Source organism: Hemicordylus capensis, chromosome 5, assembly GCF_027244095.1.
Source record: "Hemicordylus capensis ecotype Gifberg chromosome 5, rHemCap1.1.pri, whole genome shotgun sequence".
In the NCBI taxonomy this organism is placed as follows: domain Eukaryota; kingdom Metazoa; phylum Chordata; class Lepidosauria; order Squamata; family Cordylidae; genus Hemicordylus; species Hemicordylus capensis.
Genome location: NC_069661.1, coordinates 58,683,016 through 58,702,835, shown reverse-complemented (window position 1 = coordinate 58,702,835; position 19,820 = coordinate 58,683,016). Strand labels below are relative to the sequence as shown.

General features: G+C 38.1%; 1 protein-coding gene across 19 annotated transcripts in view; it reads left to right on the top strand.

Annotated features, from left to right (window-relative positions):
* The window catches only part of INPP4B (inositol polyphosphate-4-phosphatase type II B), a 461,921-nt gene extending 442,975 nt beyond the window's left edge, over window positions 1–18,946 (top strand). For 16 of the 19 annotated variants that reach the window (XM_053253999.1, XM_053254002.1, XM_053254000.1 and 13 more), the window contains one exon: window positions 13,469–14,997. In XM_053253999.1, coding sequence (XP_053109974.1) covers window positions 13,469–13,643 — 175 coding nt within the window. In that variant the 3' untranslated portion in view covers window positions 13,644–14,997. Of the gene's footprint in view, window positions 1–11,803; window positions 11,913–13,468; window positions 14,998–15,038 lie in introns of those variants that run through there. The other 3 variants (XM_053253994.1, XM_053253993.1, XM_053253992.1) reach the window with 3 other exon arrangements.
* The last annotated feature ends 874 nt before the right edge of the window (window positions 18,947–19,820 follow it).

Genomic DNA, 19,820 nt, shown 5'->3' with positions numbered 1-19,820 from the left:
AGGGATAAGCTTTTGGTGACCAGGATAGAGTAAAGTTATTTACACTTGTTATCAACACTTGGGATTGGGTGAGCAATCCATCTAAAACATTTCCCAGGCTTTCCCCCTTGAAAGTTGCTAGGAATCACAGAGCAGGTCACTGAGCAGAAGAAATCTCCTAGAATTGTATACACTGAATTATTTTCTGTTGAGGTCTAATTAATTTCTCAAATTTAAAATTGAAGGAGTTTATTTTGTCACTTTAACAATTGGGACATTCATTAACTGATATCCTCCTGCTAACTGTCAATTCTGAACTTTCTATTGCTTCAAGTTCCCACCAACACATTACATCTAGAGGATTGGCTGTTAGTATAAATTAGTGGGAGAATGCAAACTGTCCTCCAGAGTGGTGACTACTTTCTCATTTTATTTAAGAGACTTATTTTTGTAGCATAGGAATATGCCTGCTGTCGTAGAGGCAAACGGTTTTGTTCCTACACTGAGCAATTGCTGTTCAGAAACCAATTAGGGAAACACAGAGCTGATGAGTATGTTAAACTAAAGGAAAAACTAGTGTGGGAAAGGTGTTGTGTCATCTCTTTTGGGGATAAGATTAAGGACCAGATTAAGACAGATTCTGAGGCCCTAAACTAGGTCAAGTATAAGACACCCCCACAGCATTTTAAGAGAGGTCTTTTTTCACAGAAAGAATGCTAAATATATCAACACAAAATATTTACATTTTCATATATACAAAGGTGGTAAAGTAAAAATAAAATAATCATCTAACTAAAACACATGTCTTGCAATATGCCCGACAGAAGGGAAGCAACACAAATATATCCTCCTCAAGCTCCATTTGCCCCAAGTCTTTAAGATGATCACCTACAGATTCAGTGATATGAAGCATGGAGAGCACATGAAGCAGAAGTCATATGCATACTAAAATACAAAATTATATGTACATACAGATCAAAAGAGTAACCATACTAACCACATGAGAAAATGTAGAAAAATAGGAGCAAAGAGATGTTGGACTATAAACAAAAGATGGCATCTTTCCACCTATTAACAGCCAATGGGGATGCTATACATAATGTTACTCATAGGACAAATCCCACACAAGTATGAGCTTGGTGGGATTGCTTCAATATACTGATATCTCCAACCTCACATTCCCCCTAATTGTATTGTGAGATTTATTAATTTAAATGTTATCAAAGTCACAGTCAAAATTTTACCAGTAATAGCTGGCTGACAAAGCAGTGCCCCACCCCCGCTTTCTTTCAGGCCCCACATATTGTGAAGCCCTAAATTGTAGCTTTATTAATTATGCCTTAATCCAGGGCTGCCCAACTTTTGGCTGCCCTCCAGCTGTGTTTGGACTACAACTCCTATAATCAGGGATTATGGGAGCTGTAGTCTCAGCCACCTAATAGCACAGCAAGGAAATGGTTGACTAACAAGCAGAATGTTGCTGTATCAGGCAGCCACGATATAGGAAGATGCTGAAAGGCATCATTTCACACTGCGTGGGAGGAGGCAATGGTAAACCCCTCCTGTATTCTACCAAAAGAAAACCACAGGGCTCTGTGGGCACCAGGAGTTGAAATCGACTTGACGGCACACTTTACCTTTAGTCCAGTATCGCAGGAGGGCCGAAGTTGTGCAGTCCTACCTTAATCCAAAACTATTAGGATGAGAAATGAATACTGATCATAGCCACATCTCACAAAAGATTGCAGTATAATCAACTGTTGTAATATTTCAAATGCCTCTGCAGGAATAAAGAATCTTTAACTTTTACTCTAATGGAGTCTCTAGGCAACTATGTGCTCTTTATTTAGTTACTCACACCGGTAACATAGGACCTTTTTCTTTAGGAAGTAATACAAAAATCTAAATATCAAAACAAAAAAGAAAAGGCTGTTCATCTAGCAGAGTTGAACATAAGAGAACAATTCTGTAATTCTGCTCTTCTATCCAATCCAAAGCCTCTAGCTCCTTTTGGTAAAAACGGTTCAATCTGTGCCCGGCCTGGACAGTTGATTCTAATCTGTTGTTGTTGTTTTATTCTAATGTTCAGACTTATTCTTACAAATGAACCTTCTAATTAAGACTTTTTAACATGGATATGAAATGCTGAATATAGTCCTGATACAGTTGCTGTCTCCCAAGAGGCCTAAAAGCATTATGCTGCTATCAGCACCTTTATGCATTCCCTGACAGAATTACCAATTGTCCATCATTTTTATTTTATTTTATTTTATTATTAATTAGAGTGGAATGTCAACTTTGTCCAGTGTTTAGTTGTAAACTCTGGCTAGAGAAAGAGATTAAAAATATGCTATGTGCTTAGTCATATAGTGTGATGTAGATGTGAGTATGTATCTGAGTGTGTGTACATTCTCTCCCCCCACCCCACAACACACAATATATCATACATTCTCTCGTTCTCTCTCCCACCTGAAACATCACTTGGTCCAGCACCTGCATAGAAGCAAACATGCATAGGCAATATAGGGGAGATGCACTCGAGCAAGTGATTGGGCATGCTGGATCTATTGCATTTCTGTCTGGATGTGTCCCTCACCAGCCTGATGTCAAACTGAACAACCAAAGCAAAATGTGGGTGCATATAGCCTCATTTCTAAAACCAATATAATATATAAGACTATACAAAATCTTTGCTGCCTGCATGGCACAGACATCAAAGTGACGTTTACTTGGAGCTTCTATGCTTTTTAGAAAATAAGTGAACATAATAGGCAATTTAACACTTGTCTTAAACCAAAGGTTTTTTTGATATATTTGTTTTTAATAAGTTCAGGCTTCAAGTCATAGATACAGATAGATAGTTATTTATGTCCCATGACCAGCCATTATATATAATTATTACTTCCGTTTGTTATTTAATACTTTCCTTGAGAGAAAGAAAATCCTATGTAGTGCCACTATATTGGTGCTCACAAATGTATGAGAAGTAGGATAGCTGGATTATTGTTCTAACCAGCATATGTTAAACATATTGCATATCTAATATGTTACCGTATCTAATAAGGTATAATAAGGGCATGTCAATAACAAAAATAAATGTATTGAACTGCTGACTCCTAAACAAATAATCCTAGTTTTGTAACAAAGCTAGGAAGGAATACCTAGTGAAGAACTCCTGCATTCATTCAAACCAAACTATCCAAGCATCTCAAACAACTGTAATTCCTGGGATTTTTTGGATTATGAGAATCAATCTTATTTTAAATTGATGCTTGTGTATGCCCTAGTTTACAGCATACCTATTAAGCTTTTCATTTACTCCTACCTAGCTATATCATGGGATAATGTAACTGTAGCATAACTAATGTGCTGTAGTAATGTGCCTCCAATTTTAAGGAGGTTACACTGTTAATTTACTTAATATGTTTTTGGTTGGGTGAGGTGATTGAGAAGGTGGTGGTGGTGGCCTCCCAGCTCCTGGCAGTCTTGGAAGAAACTATCTAGACCCATTTCAAACTGGTTTTCGGGCAGGCTACGGGGTGGAGACTACCTTGGTCAGCCTGATGGATGATCTCCAATTAGGACTTGACGGGGGAAGTGTGATTCTGTTGGTCCTTTTGGATCTCTCTTCGACCACAGTATCCTTCTGGAACGTCTGAGGAAGTTGGGAGTAGGAGGCACTGCTTTGCAGTGGTTCAACTCCTATCTCTCGGGCAGATTCCAGATGGTGTTGCTTGGAGACTGTTGCTCTTCAAAACTTGAGCTTTTATATGGGGTCCATATTGACTGCAATGCTTTTTAACATCTACATGAAACCGCTGGGAGAGATCATCTGGGGATCTGGTGCTGGGTGCTATCAGTACACTGATGACAACCAAATCTATTTCTCCATGTCAACCTCATCAGGAGAAGGCATATCCTCCTTGAATGCCTGCCTGGAGGCAGTAATGGGTTGGATGAGGGATAAAAAACTGAGACTGAATCCAGACAAGATGGAAATACTTGTTGTGCGGGGTCGTTACTCGGGAAACAATATTGACCTACCTGTTCTAGATGGGGTTACACTTCCTCAGAAGGAACAGGTACTCAGCAGTCTGGGAGTGCTTCTGGATTCATGCCTCCCCCTGGTTTCTCAGGTTGAGGCAGTGGCCAGAAGCGCTTTTTAACAGCTTCGGTTGATATGCCAGCAGCGTCCGTTTCTTGAGGTCCATCATCTCAGAACAGTAGTACATCTGCTGGTAACCTCCAGACTTGATTACTGCAATGCACTTTATGTGGGGCTGCCTTTGTACATAGTCCAGAAACTACAATTAGTATAGAGTGCAGCAGCCAGGTTGGTCTCTGGGTCAACTCGAAGAGACCATATTACTCCTATATTACAGGAGTTACACTGGCTGCCAATAGGTTTCCAGGCAAAATACAAAGTGCTGGTTATAACCTATAAAGCCCTAAACACCTTATGTCCATGCTAGTTAAGAGAGTGTCTTATTCTGCACGATCGTCCACTGTGTTCATCAGGGGAGGCCCGTCTGTGGCTACCTTCAAGTTGTTTGGTGGCCACTCAGGAACGGGCCTTCTCAGTTGTCACTTAGAGACTCTGGAATGCGCTTCCCACTGACATAAGACTCTCCCAATCTCTAGCGGGTTTTAAAAGGTCTTTGAAGACTCATCTTTTTAACCAGGCCTTTTCGCTTTTGTAATTTTAAATATTGTAATCTATATCCGTTTTAAGCAGCTTTTTGGAGTTTTAATTGACTTTAATGTTTTATTTATTTGTATTGTTGATTTATGATTGTGAACCACCCCGAGACTTTGGTTTGGGGCGGTATATAAATGTATTAAATACATACATACATACATACATATTTGCATTTTGGCTACTCTAATCTAGCAAGAATAATCCTTGTGGCAAAACACATTTCCCTTTACAAGTAGCCCTTCTACACTGATTGTTTAGAGATTTCAAAAAGCTATCTCTTGAATGCACCAGTCACTTATTTGGGACATGTGAATACTCATGTTCAGCTTGAATCTATTGCTATATGTGTCCTAGCCAGCAGCAGCCTCAAAACTGTTGCATTGAACAAGGGACCAATAAATGTAATGTGCTGAGTCCAAGACAGATGGTTATAATTTTCATAGCTTATTGATTATGACCAAGCTCTTGGAAAGATTGTGAATTCTGACAGTACCCTTAAGTATCAGAGAGCCTAAGCACAAGAAGGTGAATTTGGGATTAATTTACATAGTAACTGTAGGTCATTAGCATTTATTAAAAATCAAAGGATAACAATATAGCTCTAAGTTTAAGTTTATAGAAAATGAAGTGTTTCTAATTAATAATGTATATCCAAATAGGTAATTGTTGTACCATAATGACCAGCTGCCATTCTTGTGCATTCATTCAAGCCAATTTATGTAAATGAAAAGATTACCCAAAACATACTGAACTTACCAGCATCTTTCTGGGTAATATACTACAGTGTACCTCTAATTTTGTAAGCAAATCAATAAGGCAAGAATGCATATTTTTGGAATAATAAGAGTGAAATATATGCAGATACATGCAAAATATAAATAACTTGAAGAATAAGATTTTCCCTTATTGGGCTACTGAAGAAATGTCAGAAGATCGGTTTTCACTAGGGATGTGCACAAATTGATTTTTTTTTAATTCAATCTGTGCCCAAAACAAATCACCCCTGATTTGTTTTGTATCCAAATCTACCCCTCCAAATCACCCCAGATTTGATTTGTATTTGCTTTGATTTGATTCAGATTCTGACCAATTTGGACCACTTAACAAGTTCCTAGGGGCACCATATGTGGGTGGTGGGTAGATCCCCATGGGTACCACCTACCGTCCAAGGTTCAAGGCAGTGGAACACTTGGTTGATATTAATGAATTTTTTAAGTTTTTACTGATTTTGACCATTTCCGCCATAGGAAACAATGGGGATTCAAAGTTGCCATATCCTAACCCTAACACAGATCCCCAGCTTTCATTTAAAAAAAAAAAAAAAAAGCTAAGCTCTAGCCCTTGTAGAAATGGAGTTATGGAGCAAAATATGTGGTTATTATTTTTCAAGTGTTTGGATTCTTTGGTGTATAATAACGTTTCCTCATAATGAATCACACCTTCATTTCTTCTGTTCATTTTGACTGTCACTGGACAGTGCCAACTGTCAACTGCCATGTGCCAACTATACCCCCCACCCATACCTGCAAGGCAGATGGGTACTCATTTTAATTTTTAGGAATATTGAAATATTTAGATTCTTTGGTTTCTAATAACTTTTCCTCATAATGAATCCCTTTGAGGATTCATTACATGCCTTCGTTTCTTTTGTTCATTTTGACAATCATTGGGCAGTGCCAGCTGTCAACTGCCATGTGTCAACTACACACACACACTGTGTTTTTAAGTTTTTTTTTTTTAGGAATTTTTGAAGTGTTTAGTTTCTTTGGTGTCTTCATTACACACTTTCATTTCGTCTGTTCATTTTGACCCCACTGCTTTGCAGGTGGGAGTGGGGAATTAGTGGCATCCCATGTGCAAAATACCCCGCAACCCACAAGCCACTGGTTACTCAGTTTATATTTTAGGAATTTTTTAGGTGTTTAGACTCTTTGGTGTGTAATGAATCCTCATTGGGATTCATTATGAGGAAAGATTATTAGACACCAAAGAGCCTAAACACTTGGGGGAAAAAATCCTAGAACATAAACTGAGTAGTACCCCACTGCCTTGCGGATGGGAGTGGGATGTAGTTGGCACAAAGCAGTTGACAGTTGCCACTGTCGAAAAGACAATCAAAATGAATAGGAGAAATGAAGGTGTGCAATGAATCCTCATAGGGATTCACTGAAGGAAAGTTATTATACACCAAAGAATCCAAACACTTGAAAAATAGTGACCACACATTTTGCTCCATAACTCCATTTCTACAAGGGCTAGAGCTTAGCTTTTTTTAAAAAATGAAAGCTGGGAATCTAGGGGAATTAATAGAAGGGATCCGAATCTCTAATAGATTCAAATCAAATCAGGCGCAATTTGATATGGACCCGAATCTAGCCAATGGACCACAGGGGTGATTTGTTTTGTCTCCAAATCACCCGAATCAGCTAGATTTGGGTACAAATCGATTGTACCCGAATCAATTTGCACATCCCTAGTTTTCAGTTTAATGTTCTTAATTGCTCTGCTGGGGGTGCCTATTCAGATTAGGAAAACAGCGAGGACATAATAAATTTAAAACTTGTCCCCGAGCACCACAGTTCCATCCCAAATCACATATCCCTGCAACTGCATTTACTATTTTTAGCAAACTGCAGGAGATCAAAGTATGGATCTTACAACATAATGTCAAGTTTGCCCTTGAGACACACCAACTCCAAAGCCACCTTTTTGATTTGTTCATTGTATGTTTTTTAATATTGAAAACAATGCTACTAACTTTGTAGTCACTCACAGCAAAGAGATAGGGTGCTCTGTCTGAGAGCAGCTTCTACAAAGTCTGTGTAAAATCTTAAGGATTGCTGAAGAGGCCATGCAAATGAGTGAAGTGATGATAATGACCACAGACAAGAGGAAAAACAACTAAATAGTCACTCAGATGCATTGATCAAAAGTTCAAAACCCTTTTTAAATACTCAACTTGCTATTTGGAGAGCTGTTTTCCTCTTTGTGGGCACTGGGACCAGCTCCCAATAATTGTGCAGTGAACCATGTCTTTTAGTAGCAGATAAATAGGAGGAGACAAGCATGTCAATTTTTTCCCCATCTTCAGTAATACACTTCCTTTCTTAAAAAATCTTTATCCCAATGCCAACATGAAAGACAGGACAAATAAAAACATGTTTGGCTTTTGGGACTTCCTTTGCCAAACAATTCAACCCTATTGTTTGCCTTCAAACCTGTATGAAGAAGGCTAGAGAGCCTTGGGGTTTGCTTCAATTACTGATGCCATTTTGGCGGCTCTTCTAACAAGACAGAAAAAGAAGTGGGGTGTGGGGAGAGGAAGTGTGATGGAATTCACAAGTCGGTTCCCTAAACCAACAGTGGTCAAATGTGTTTTTCTGCACTAATGGATTGTGTAAGACAGTTGTCATTCTTGGTTTTAGCTTGTATTACCAGATTAATTCTCCGTCTGTAGTACTTGACACACATATAAGCCCCATTGATTTCCACGGGACAGTTAAGCAAGTGCTTGTATTTCTTCCACTGAACTGGAAGAAATGAGAAAGTGATTGGCTTAAGCCGTGCTGCTGCTTGTACAGTAATCTGTTTCCATCTCAGCAGTGTGTGTGTGTGTGTGTGTGTGTGTGTGTGTGTGTGTGTACAGCTTTGACAACACCTGAAACCTGCCATTTTCCATGCTTCTACTAGCCACCACTGGAAATGTAGATGGTGACATGGCAGTGTCCATATAATAGGGCCACTCTTTATGGTGAGCTACTCCACATGTTGTACCTCCCCTGTAGGGGGACTGTTTGGGCACCCTATGTATAGTCATCAGAACATGTAGACCAGCACAAAGGTAAAACTACTAGTTTACCCAGCATTGCCCATCCTTATGCTCTGTTGCATTACAAGCAGATAAAAGGAATACTGAAGATCTGCAAGCTTCAGAATCCTTGTGAGAAATTTGCCACCTGCATAGGTCCAGCACTGCTATAAAAATTCAAAAGAAGGAGCACAGTCTAGTGTCTGTATAGCAGTGACTTGTGGTTTGTATTTCTTTGGTTTTGTACTTTGCCTCCTTAGAATGCCTGAAGCTCAGGCATCCTTAGTACTGTAATGTCCTACCCTCTCCCAGCTCTCATTTTTGAGAACCATTGCAACAGACAGACATGGGGAGCTGAAAGAAATAATGAGGCTATACCAAGCAGAATGAAGGGTAGCGGCTGCGGGACATCAATTTCCTAGTTGGCATTGCTGAACAAATGGACTAGAGTGTGTTTGTTTCTTAAGAAACCTGAGGAGTTGTTTTTTCAGATATTGAGCAACTCTGGTAGACCTCCTTGGTATCAGAATTCTGAATTCTCATTCTCAAGCGGTGAAAGTAATTATTTTAATTGGTGCTCTGTTGGGTTTTGGCTAGTTCTTATTGCTTCAGTTCTTGAAACTTTCTCTACAAAAATAATGAACAGTAACCCTGCTGAGCTGAATTTATAGAGTACAAAGACAAACAAGCAGCTTACAAGTGTCTGTCTTACTGTGCTTCATGGGTTTTTTAATAAAAAATTATTTTTATCTAAAATTAAAAACCATGACAACTGTTAAAGAGCAACATTTTAAAGAAGATGAATTCTATATATACTCAAAAATTCTGCTCAAGTACCCCCAATTTTGCATCCGAAATTCTTTCCATGATTTTCTGTCACTCTTGATTATGGCTAGAATTATAAAGATTTAGAAATTAATCTCAGTTTAGTATTCTGTCATACACTTAATTGTTCAAAGCTTTCTGCTACTTCATCTCATCCTTTGATCTTGGTTTTATCATAGTTCATTATTTTAACATATGTCTCCAACGTATATAAAAAGCAGCAGAATTCCTCTTTTCCTAACTTAATTTCCACAGGTTTAAGATGTAAATGAAAGAATTTGTATTTGCATCTGTAGGAATGTATTTTTTAAAACTTGCGTGCTGCCCTTCTATCCATCATGGACACCAAATTACCATTGTTAAAAACCTGTTTATGCTGGAGGGAAACAAAAATACACGTTTTTGAAAGGCCAAATAAAAATATATTTGACACACCCACTTCACCTGGTATAAGAAAACAGCCATGCATAACTGACCTATGGCAGTGTCAGAACACTACAGTAGAGAGTAGAAACCACATTCAGCTGATTCACCCTTTACAAAAATATCTAGCTTGAATTTGGGAGATATAATTTCTCTTTGTTCAAGAGATGGTGCTCCTGTTAACAAGTAGAAAGTCCTAGCAGATAATTCAGTCTAAGTGAACTGAAGATTTCACACATGTTCATAGATATATTTACAAAAGTCCCATTGAGTCTGATGAGAATTGCACATAGGGCAGGTTCACACATAGCAGTGGCAAATCTGGTTCCGCCAACCTCTGGTTGCCAGTCAGCAAGTACTCCCAGCACAACCACAAGTTCCATTCCCAGTGTGTCATCTGGACTCACCAGTGCCAAGCAGCATTTCTCTCCACCACCCACTTCAAATCTTGGTTACAGATGTCAGGTGCCGGAGGGAAGTGCTGCTTGACAACCCAACACTCAACACACTGGGAACACATGATGCACCAGAAACAGTTTTGATTCTTCTAGGCCTCTCTTTGTTCCTCAATGTTCTCTCAGTTTGCTGCTTTCTCTGCCATCCTCCATCTGAGCCTTCTTACCAGTCCTCATTCTCCATGTCTTCCAGCATTCCCTTCTTCCCTCCTGCGTTCTGGTAGCAGCACAAAATAGCTTCTGTATTTGGACTCTCATCTAGGTGGCCAGATTTGGCTTTTAAAAAGCCAAATTCTGGCTTACAGCCCATTTGACTCACGAGTATACCCCTTAGGTTCTGGCAACCCTCCTGTCTCCAAGGTCTTTCTCTAATTCTTCTTTTTCATTGTCTGTTTCCCATGTCACCTTCTTGACTTCTTTTTCCTTCAGGCCTGTAGGTGTTGGAGATGAGACAAGGAAAAGGAGGGAGGAAGCAGTTCAGTGCTAGTGGGGAAAGACAATATCTAGAGGTTTCCCTGCCCTACAGTGTAAACTCCTCCATAAGGATGTGGAGCTTGCTCAAGGGCTCACCCTGCACCTGGTTCGGCTCAAGGTCAAGCTGGAACTCCACCCCACCCCCAGAGCCAGTTCAGGATTTGGTTTTTTAAAAAAAAAGATGAAAAAATGAGTTTTAAAGGGGGGAAATGGTGGATTTACCAACCCATTTGGGGCCATTTGAGATCGGGGGAAGCTGGCAGGTGGAGGGGGAACCTCAGAGACACTGTGGCAGTACCCCCCAAGGCCCCACAAAGGTGGTACGTCTGCCTTTTTTGTCTTAAAAAAAATCTCATTCCCTTGAACTGGGCCCAAACCAGTTCAGACTCAATCCAGACCAGGCCTGGCTCTACTATGCACAAAACCAGACCGGACCTGGTTCAGTTTGAGTCTGGTTCTACTCAAACCAAACTGGGTTTTCTGGTTTTGTGCACACCACTACTCCTCCAACTCTGCCTGTCGCACTAATGGGTCACTAGATATATCATAAACAAGATACAAGCAAACAGAAGATAATTTTTTTAAAAACACAGAAGTTTTAGAACGATATGGCCAATAATGCATTAGGAATTCTATTTTGACTTAAACTATTGACTTAGTGAGCTTTAGACACTGTTAGCTACCCAGAAGATCCAGATTGTAGAACCTACTATCACTTGAGAATCTGAATTACAATTGCACTTTTTTAAAAAAAAAAAACTTTTAAATTGGCTGTTAATACTTCAGGATTTGCCAAGAGTACTTTGTTTAGCAAAATGAAATATTCTTCTTACATTCTTCATCAGGCAGGTTGCTTGGCTAGCAAGTTCAGTGTCATTTATTTGGCAGCTATTTTGCAGAAACTTGTTATTGTGTGGAGATTAATTACTGTGATCTTGAATAAATCCTGCCAGTATTGAAAATTGCAATACATTCATTTAGTGACACAGAAATATGTTCACCGGGAATACTAGGTTCTAGCTGTCAAAAAATTAAGACTGATAAGATTGTGAATGTGATTTACAGAAGTATTTGAAATGATCTAATTTTTTTCAGTGGTGTAATTACAATGGAATACTTTTTTCTTCTTCTTCTTTTAAGCAACAGTTGTGTGTGTTACAATTCAAGGATGATAAAGATAATCATCTCCCTAATCACTACATATATGCATTAGAAAGGAATAACATATTCAGGCAGAGTAAAGGAAAACGTACGCGTATTTTGAAGTAAAATAATCCTGTATTCGACTCTATTCCTTATCCTTTATTCTCTAGCTCCTTTTCCACAATCGGGGTGTGTGTGTGTGTGTGTGTGTGTCTGCAAAGGAAATAGAGAAAACTCATTTTTTTTCTAAATTGCCTTTTCAGTTTTGACAGTAAGACAATTCATGTTGATTTTACTGCAACATGAACTTAGAGTAACCTGACAATTCTCCAGTAAAGACTTCTATAGATACATTCCTTCCCCACATGCGAACAGATCCCCCAGGGCTCAATTGAACTTGTCATTCATATGAGACAGGATGTTATGGGAAATGGGGGGGGGGGCTGTACACATGTCCCCTGTCCCAATCCAGCTCTTGCCACAGTTCAAGTTGAGATTTGAGGCTTGAATAAGTTTGGCAGCACAGGGAGGGAGTCTTGGGTAAGGAATATGGGAGACCCAGACTTTCCATCCCCTCTAATATTCCAGTGCATTGCCTGATTATAGGTGATGAGATAGGGGAAGGGGAGAGACAGAATTCTGTTGAAACCTAAGGAAATTCCACAATGCATGGTTGCAATCTTTTGCAGCAGAGGAAGGGATTTATAACCAATACAAATAAGTGATAAAGGCAGCTTTGACTATTTCTGATCAAGAATAATATACTGAAAAACTACATGCAAACAAATCCTGAATGTCCATCATAGCTACTGAACAACTGGAGCAAAAGGATGGAAAATCTTGTTGTGATCACTGTAAGCATTAGAATGTTGCACCTGTGTTCTTGTATTCAAATCTTTTCAGAATCTTTTTGGAGTACAAAACAGATCAGTGGAATATTTTTGGCAATCTCCTCTTCCCTCTGAAACCCACTATGATTCCTGAAAATATGGCTGTGTGACCCTCAGGAACATATTTTTGAGAGTCATGGCTTCACGGGGAAGGGGAGACTGATGAAAATTGCCTGTCCCTTCTTCATCACTACAGCAGCACTTTGTTCGTCCATATGGTGGCCAATGTGTTTAGCTGTTATGATACCTCCAACCCAAAGGTTATGGCTTGCATACAGAGCTCCAATGCACAAGTGAATTCCACAAAAGTAAAACTTCCTCATCCATTTCAGCATTGGGATATGCTCTGTATGCCATGTTGCATCAGAAACCTATGAAGCTTTGCATTGTCCCCATTTATTTTTGTTTTCTTTAGTGGAAGTCATACATTTATCCATTTATTCAACTTCACAGCATTTCAGGCTTGTTCGATTCCCTTGGAGTGGGGGCCTCCATTAAGAACATCTAATGTATGAATGCGCCTTTAATGGGTTAAGAAATATCAGTGCGGATTTCCACCCCTATTTTGCCATTCAGTTTGTAGGATAGTCTTAAATATTTGGAATATGTTTTTATTCACTGTGCAAAGTAGCCTAAAATAGAATTTGTAGTATAAAATTTGCTATATTGTATGGCCATCTTTGGAGTGTTTCTGTTGTAGGAATACCTAAATGTTGCCTTTCTCTCCTATTAAATACTATCTTATCTGTTCCTAACTTCCCCTGTTTAACAGCAGACAAACCCAGGGAGCACTGAATGAGTCGGATGATCCCGAGACAGGCTGTCTAACTGATAACAAGCCAACTTCTCGTCACTTCTATCCTGTCGCCTTGCTGCTTGTCAGCTCACATTTGCTGGTTGTGTGGCTTATTTTAAGTCTTGCTTTATTATTAGCCAAATATCAGTAACATTCACAATTCTGTTCCTTTATTTTCTATGAACAGCAACAGCTTAAGATTAAAAATTGTGCTGTATTATTTCTACATTTTTAGCCCCACAAAATTGTCCTTCAAAAACTACTGTAATAAATTGAACTGTAAAAGTTTTCCATTTTTTTCTCTTCAGAAACTGAGAGAATACTATGCACCAAGTGATTTAATCTGCTCTCTACTCTTAATCCAATCTTTTCAATGTCATTAGCTTTAAGAAAGGCCATTTATATTAGTGTTTCTCAATCAGATGTGACCGAGTCATGACATTTGAGACTTTCTGACTTATTTTTCTTACAAACCTTAGGGCCAATCCTTACATTTATGTGGTGATCTTACCACTGCTTTTTAACTTGTCTATCATTTTGCAGAAACCATACACAGATTGTTGAGGTTCATGGTTTCTGATATTAAGACTTGACAGTAAACTCACTGTATGGAGTCATTCACATTTTTTTGTCTGTGGTAATAATCAGCCCTTAGTCAATGGAAAGTATGAGAAGGTGAAAAATGAATTTGCACACAGACTAAATCCAAGTTGAATATTCTGGGCACTTTAGTTTATAAGATTAGTTTTCACTGTGCTGTCTTCATTGTTACTTGCTGGTAGGGTATTCTATTTTATCAAATAGTTCACTCTTTTTATTTTGCAACTAACCCTTTTCTGTCAAGCCTTCCTTTGGCGCTAGAGAAGTTCTGTTCCGTAACAAAATTAACCTGTTTGTAACTGTTCCTTTGGTTGCTTTTGCTTTCCAAGAAACGTTTCTATTCTTTTAAACAAAGTTTTGTTTGCGTCTTGATGCACCATGTTGGCTCTTGTGACTCTTGTACTGTGTGTGAACAAGTATCCTTTCTTTGTAAAACAGAGAGTTGGATCAGGCTGTCAGAAAACCATTTTCTCTCTTTCATTGCAAAGCTAAACATATTGAAAATAAGACAAAGATGGAAATTTCCTTTACAAATCTAGAGGGCCAGACTTAATAAAATGCCTTATTTCTAGAAGCTGCACACTTAAGGCTACATGTAACCTTTAACACAACAGAAACAAAAACCAATCTGAAAAAAGTTATTAAAGAATTTTTAAAAACAAATATATTTCTAAAGGTAGAGTAAAATATATAATAAAGTATTTAATCAAACAAGAGTGAAAGATAAATATAAAAATCCCATGAACTACTTCTAAGGGCAATAACTGTATTGGGCCTGGCCTTGGATCTAATTTTGTAAGATGTATCATCACTTGTGGAAAATATATTGTAGAGTTGAATCCCTGTTATTTTTACTTCAATTGTTGCTGAAACTCTGCAATGTACAAATAAAACATATTTATGTATTCTTTGTTTCATGAAGTTGTCTTTTTTCCCTTTTCACTAGAGAAGGATGCCGCATAGAGAATGTACTGAAGAATGTCAAATGCAGAAAGTATGCTTTCAACATGATACAGCTGATGGCTTTCCCAAAGTACTACCGACCACCAGAGGGGACATATGGAAAAGCTGACACCTAAGCTTTAGAGAGAGAGAAATTTGTGCAGAATCACACAGCTATGCTCATTAGTTAACACAGATTGCTTTGTGTGTCTCACACTGAAGTGTCTAAGGTGGGAGGAGGGGGACTAGAAGTTATTTTTACCAAACTGTAACATCATTTGAAAAAGAAACATCAATAAAATATGGCAGGGTGAGTGTTCTGGCAAACAGCTAAGTAAGTTAAACAAACACAGCCTTTCCATAAAAACTAGACTATCTTACAAGCAAACAGAATTAAGGCTTGATCATTAGTCCAGTAGAAGGTCAAATGTTGACTTGACTTGGGATCACCATGTTGACTTGGGATCACCATGAGTCTAGACTTGAAGCAAAGCCAGTTCTGTATTAAGCAGCAATGAATAGCCGTAGGTGCTGCCTACTGGATTTAGGACAAAGCTAAGGTGCTACTGTGCTATGGTGCATAAGATCCAGGACACATTTTGAAAATGAGTGTTAATCTTGGGGGCACTGATTTACTAAATATTAGGTAGTATATTCTACTCTTCTGGGTTATCTTTGTAGTTATGGCTACATATGTTAATGTTTTTTTAAAAAAACAATCTTGATTTAACACGCTTTATCTTGGACTATCATCCACAAATCTCAGTAGCATGTTTGCTGCAGCCTTTGAGGCAGAATCTAGAGTATTATGGGCCAATCTCTGTGATATTAAGGGACAACATATGTAAGCAATATAAAACAAGTGTTGCCACTGGATTCTCTCCTCTGTGCACTCTAAATTTACAGAGGGGACATGGAGATTTTACTGGTGTAGAATAATTTCTGTATTGAATAATAGCACATCCTTTACATTCAACCTACAGAAGCAAAATAATCAAGGTAAAGAACTGCATTACAACTAATCTCAACAAATTAATCTCAAGTTTAAGAATGTTTTTACATGCTGCGAACTACTTTTAATTTGGAATATCTCACTTAACATTAATGTAGAACAGAAAGGAAAGAGTCGTTTATAAGTCAAATGTATGTGCTAGCCAACATAAACTTTATATTTGAATGATCACAGAAGGGGAAAAAATTGTGCACGAGGGGTGGGGGATAATAAGCCCCACATGTGAATATAAGAACAAGTTGTTATAGCAACACACAAGAAAAGCTTCAGCCAAGTTATACTACTATATTACATTTCTGCTTTTGAAACAATGAGATTTAAGTCAGTACGTTGGACATCTCTACTGTTTCAATGACAATTGGTAGTGATGGCAGTGTAAACCTGTTGAGTGGTTTCCAGCTGAAGCTACTAAAGAAATTCTATTGAATGTAACAGCAATGTCAAAAATTAGCAAAGATGCAAATAACTCAGCCCTGCAGGGGTGGGAAATGATAGAATATCAACACATAACCTGTACAGCTTTCCTTTTGCTCCTTTTTGATGTGGTATAAGTCTGTGTTTGTATCTAAATTATAAAGGCGCGCCGTATTAATGGTGCTATGCTGACCAGAAAACCCATACTAAGTAACTTTTTAATGCGTTCAAAAATTTGGGGCATAGATGAAATTGGGTTCTCAGAGTGAAACATTTGCTCTTGTGTTGTCATGTTAAAAGTGCCAGGTTGCCTTTTTAGGCCCATTATGTGTTAATCTTGCTTGTGTGATTAGTCCCACTTAATTCAATATATTTCATCCTCATTTTACTTATCATAAACATGATTTAATTAAGAATGAAGCCAGTACCTTGTCACTACAGTATCCTGTTATGCACTTTGGGGTAACCTATGTCCTGTAGCAAAGTAACAAACCAAACTGTAAGGAATACCTCAATGTAATGTAACATTTTCACGTTAATAAGCATCTCTACATGCTTATATAAGTTATCAATATAAAATATAAAGTTATCAGTAAGCATCTCAGTGCTCTTCACAAAATATGTCTGAACTGACATGTCATACAGGGTGTTTGGGTTGGTTTTTGTTTATGACAATGTAGTTCTTGCTAACTACATATAATGTGGCTATTATGGAATGATCACACAGAAAGAAAACCTGTATTCTCTTGTTGCCTTATGTCTCTTGTGGTATGTATTGTAATAAAATAAAAGTAACACATGTACTGTAATCAGAAATATAAATTTCTGACTGAAAGCAGCAAACCATTAAGTCAGGGAAACTTATTTGCACTAGAAATTTTAACAATCAAAAGCATAATTCAGGTGGTTCTTCACAAGCTGCACTGAAGTCAATGGAAGCTGTACAATAATGCTGCCACACATTCGTTTTAGTGGGGCATGTGCAGGACACAGTTCTAGAATGTGCCCCCAGATTCTTCAAACTGCATATAGATGGACAAATAAGCATCTCTCTCTTGTGATCAATTACAGAAAGCTGTCTTCCAAATAATGTTGCTGCTTTAAGTAAATTAAAGTCTGGACTGGTACTTTTAAAAAGCATCATTATTGAAGCTTTAGGTGCCTTTTTCAAAGATAATGTGTTAGCAATTTACCTCTGGAAAGGTATAGTACTTCAGGAGCTTGTTATTTAATATTATTTTTATAGAAAAATAAGATGAATTTCCCCCCACTAAGAAACTAAGCACTAAAAATTATGAATATAGGAAACTGCCAGGTGTACTTAAATATAGTGCATTTTAAATTATGCTCCAGAACACAATGTTACTGAGTCAGCATAAACAGCTCGCTGACATTTTTAAATTATTTAATAGTATATAGAGTTTTCTGCATGTAAAAACCACTTGTTTCTACAGCACTTTCAATGCCATTAGACTTTGTTTGCCCTTTGTATATTACTTCTTTGGCTATTTTTTTAAAGAATGATGCATCCAAGTGTATATTTCCAGTTACTCACACAATGCTTTAAATATTTCAACATACTTTAAAAGGAAAAAATGACACACATCTGTAGGTCAACCACTGTAGAATAATACTGCACAGTCCTTACAAAAATAAATTTCCTGAGGCCAGAAATACTGAGATTTTACCTTTATGTTTCTATAATCTTATAATATGTGGGTCATCTTTCATCTGTGCTACCAAACTCTCAGGGAATTATGATCTTCTCTTCTCTGCATGCAAACTTTGACTGCAATATTCTAGGTAAAATGGAGATTATTGTGATATCCCAAAGAAGAATTTGTTTATAATAGCCCTGGAGCCTATGGCCACAGTTCAGTGAACTGCACTGGAAGCCCCATGTGCTCAACAGAACTTTGGATGTGCATTTCTTGAAACATGTCCTAGGAAGTTCAGAAAACTATTTATGAAACTCAGAGGATTTTTCAAAAGCAGTACTAGCATGGCAAGATAGGCAAATTATATTCCAAGAGAAAAAGTCTAAAGGTCTGTTGGGCATATGAAAGCCTTGGAGCATGGTCAAATAATTCTCTGAAATGTAGATCAGAGCTCTAGTTCCTCAAGTAACAGAGCTGCACAAAGCCCCATTCATCTCAATAAAGTGTCATCAAGAGTAGTGATCAGTGAATTGTTCTTGGGACCTTTAAAGCATTTATCACGATTCAACTCATTATGATGACAATCCAAAGAACACATGCTTTTAATTAGGTTATTGAGTAAGCTGAAAGTAACAGTGATAGCTTTCCTCCTCTTTGGCTGACTTAGACATTCTGAACTTTTTGCTTTCATGCATGTACCTTCTTTTACTTTGTCATTTTCCCTATTGGTTTATGAATTGCAATTATTGCTGTGTGTAAGTCATACCCATTGTACATTGTGTGTGTGTGTATTTTTATTTAAATAAATTTCTCTTATTTTTCATATTATTCCTTTTCTGTGTTCAGTTTTTTTGTTTTCATCACCATAAAACAAGCAATATACAGTGTCTGTGCCTAGGGAGCTTTAACCTCCGTGTGCCTAGCAGTGGGGGTAGGGGGCATTCAGACTGTTCAGTGCCTTGCAGAATTATTTTCCAAGTTTATTGTGCAACATGTATGGAGGACTTTGCTAACCTAAGTGGGTCCGACAGAAAGGAAACTTTTAATAAAAAGTTATGTGAATGGGCTTGGTTTAAGGTTTCCAGCTGGTGTCCCATTTACTGTACATTAAATCACGACATATTAATTGTAATCTGCACAAGATTATATACATTGTTTGTTGAAACAAATATTATTTTCCAATATGCTTTCTAAAGATGAGTTCACAAAAGCATGTTCATCCTTTGACAATTGTTGCATCCAGGGATGATTTGCATGAGTGCAGCAGCTGTTACTGATAAGACGACAAGACAGAGCATTCATGTTGCCTCTTTATCACCTCAAAAACAACTTTCCAAGCAAGGCATTCACATTTTCAGCAGCAAGTCACTAGTGAGAGTGATCATGACCCACCCTAAGTATCTCTCGGACCTATGGAAGTAAGTGCATTTTCCCCCTAAAAATCTAAATGCTTTTCAGTTTGAAGTAAAAGGACATTTCAATAGTTGGAACAAATCCTTTTGATTTCAGTGTGAATAGATTAAGGGAGTAGATTAATAGTTTAACTCTTCTATTGACATCAAGGCAGAAGCAGAGTCAGGTTTGTGTTGAATATATGCAGCCATCCCCACCACAATGGGACTTGCAATTAGTAACTGACTCGCCTCCCACCCCCTCTACCCTTAAGGAAGCCCTCTCTCCCTTTACTGGTAAAGGGGAATCC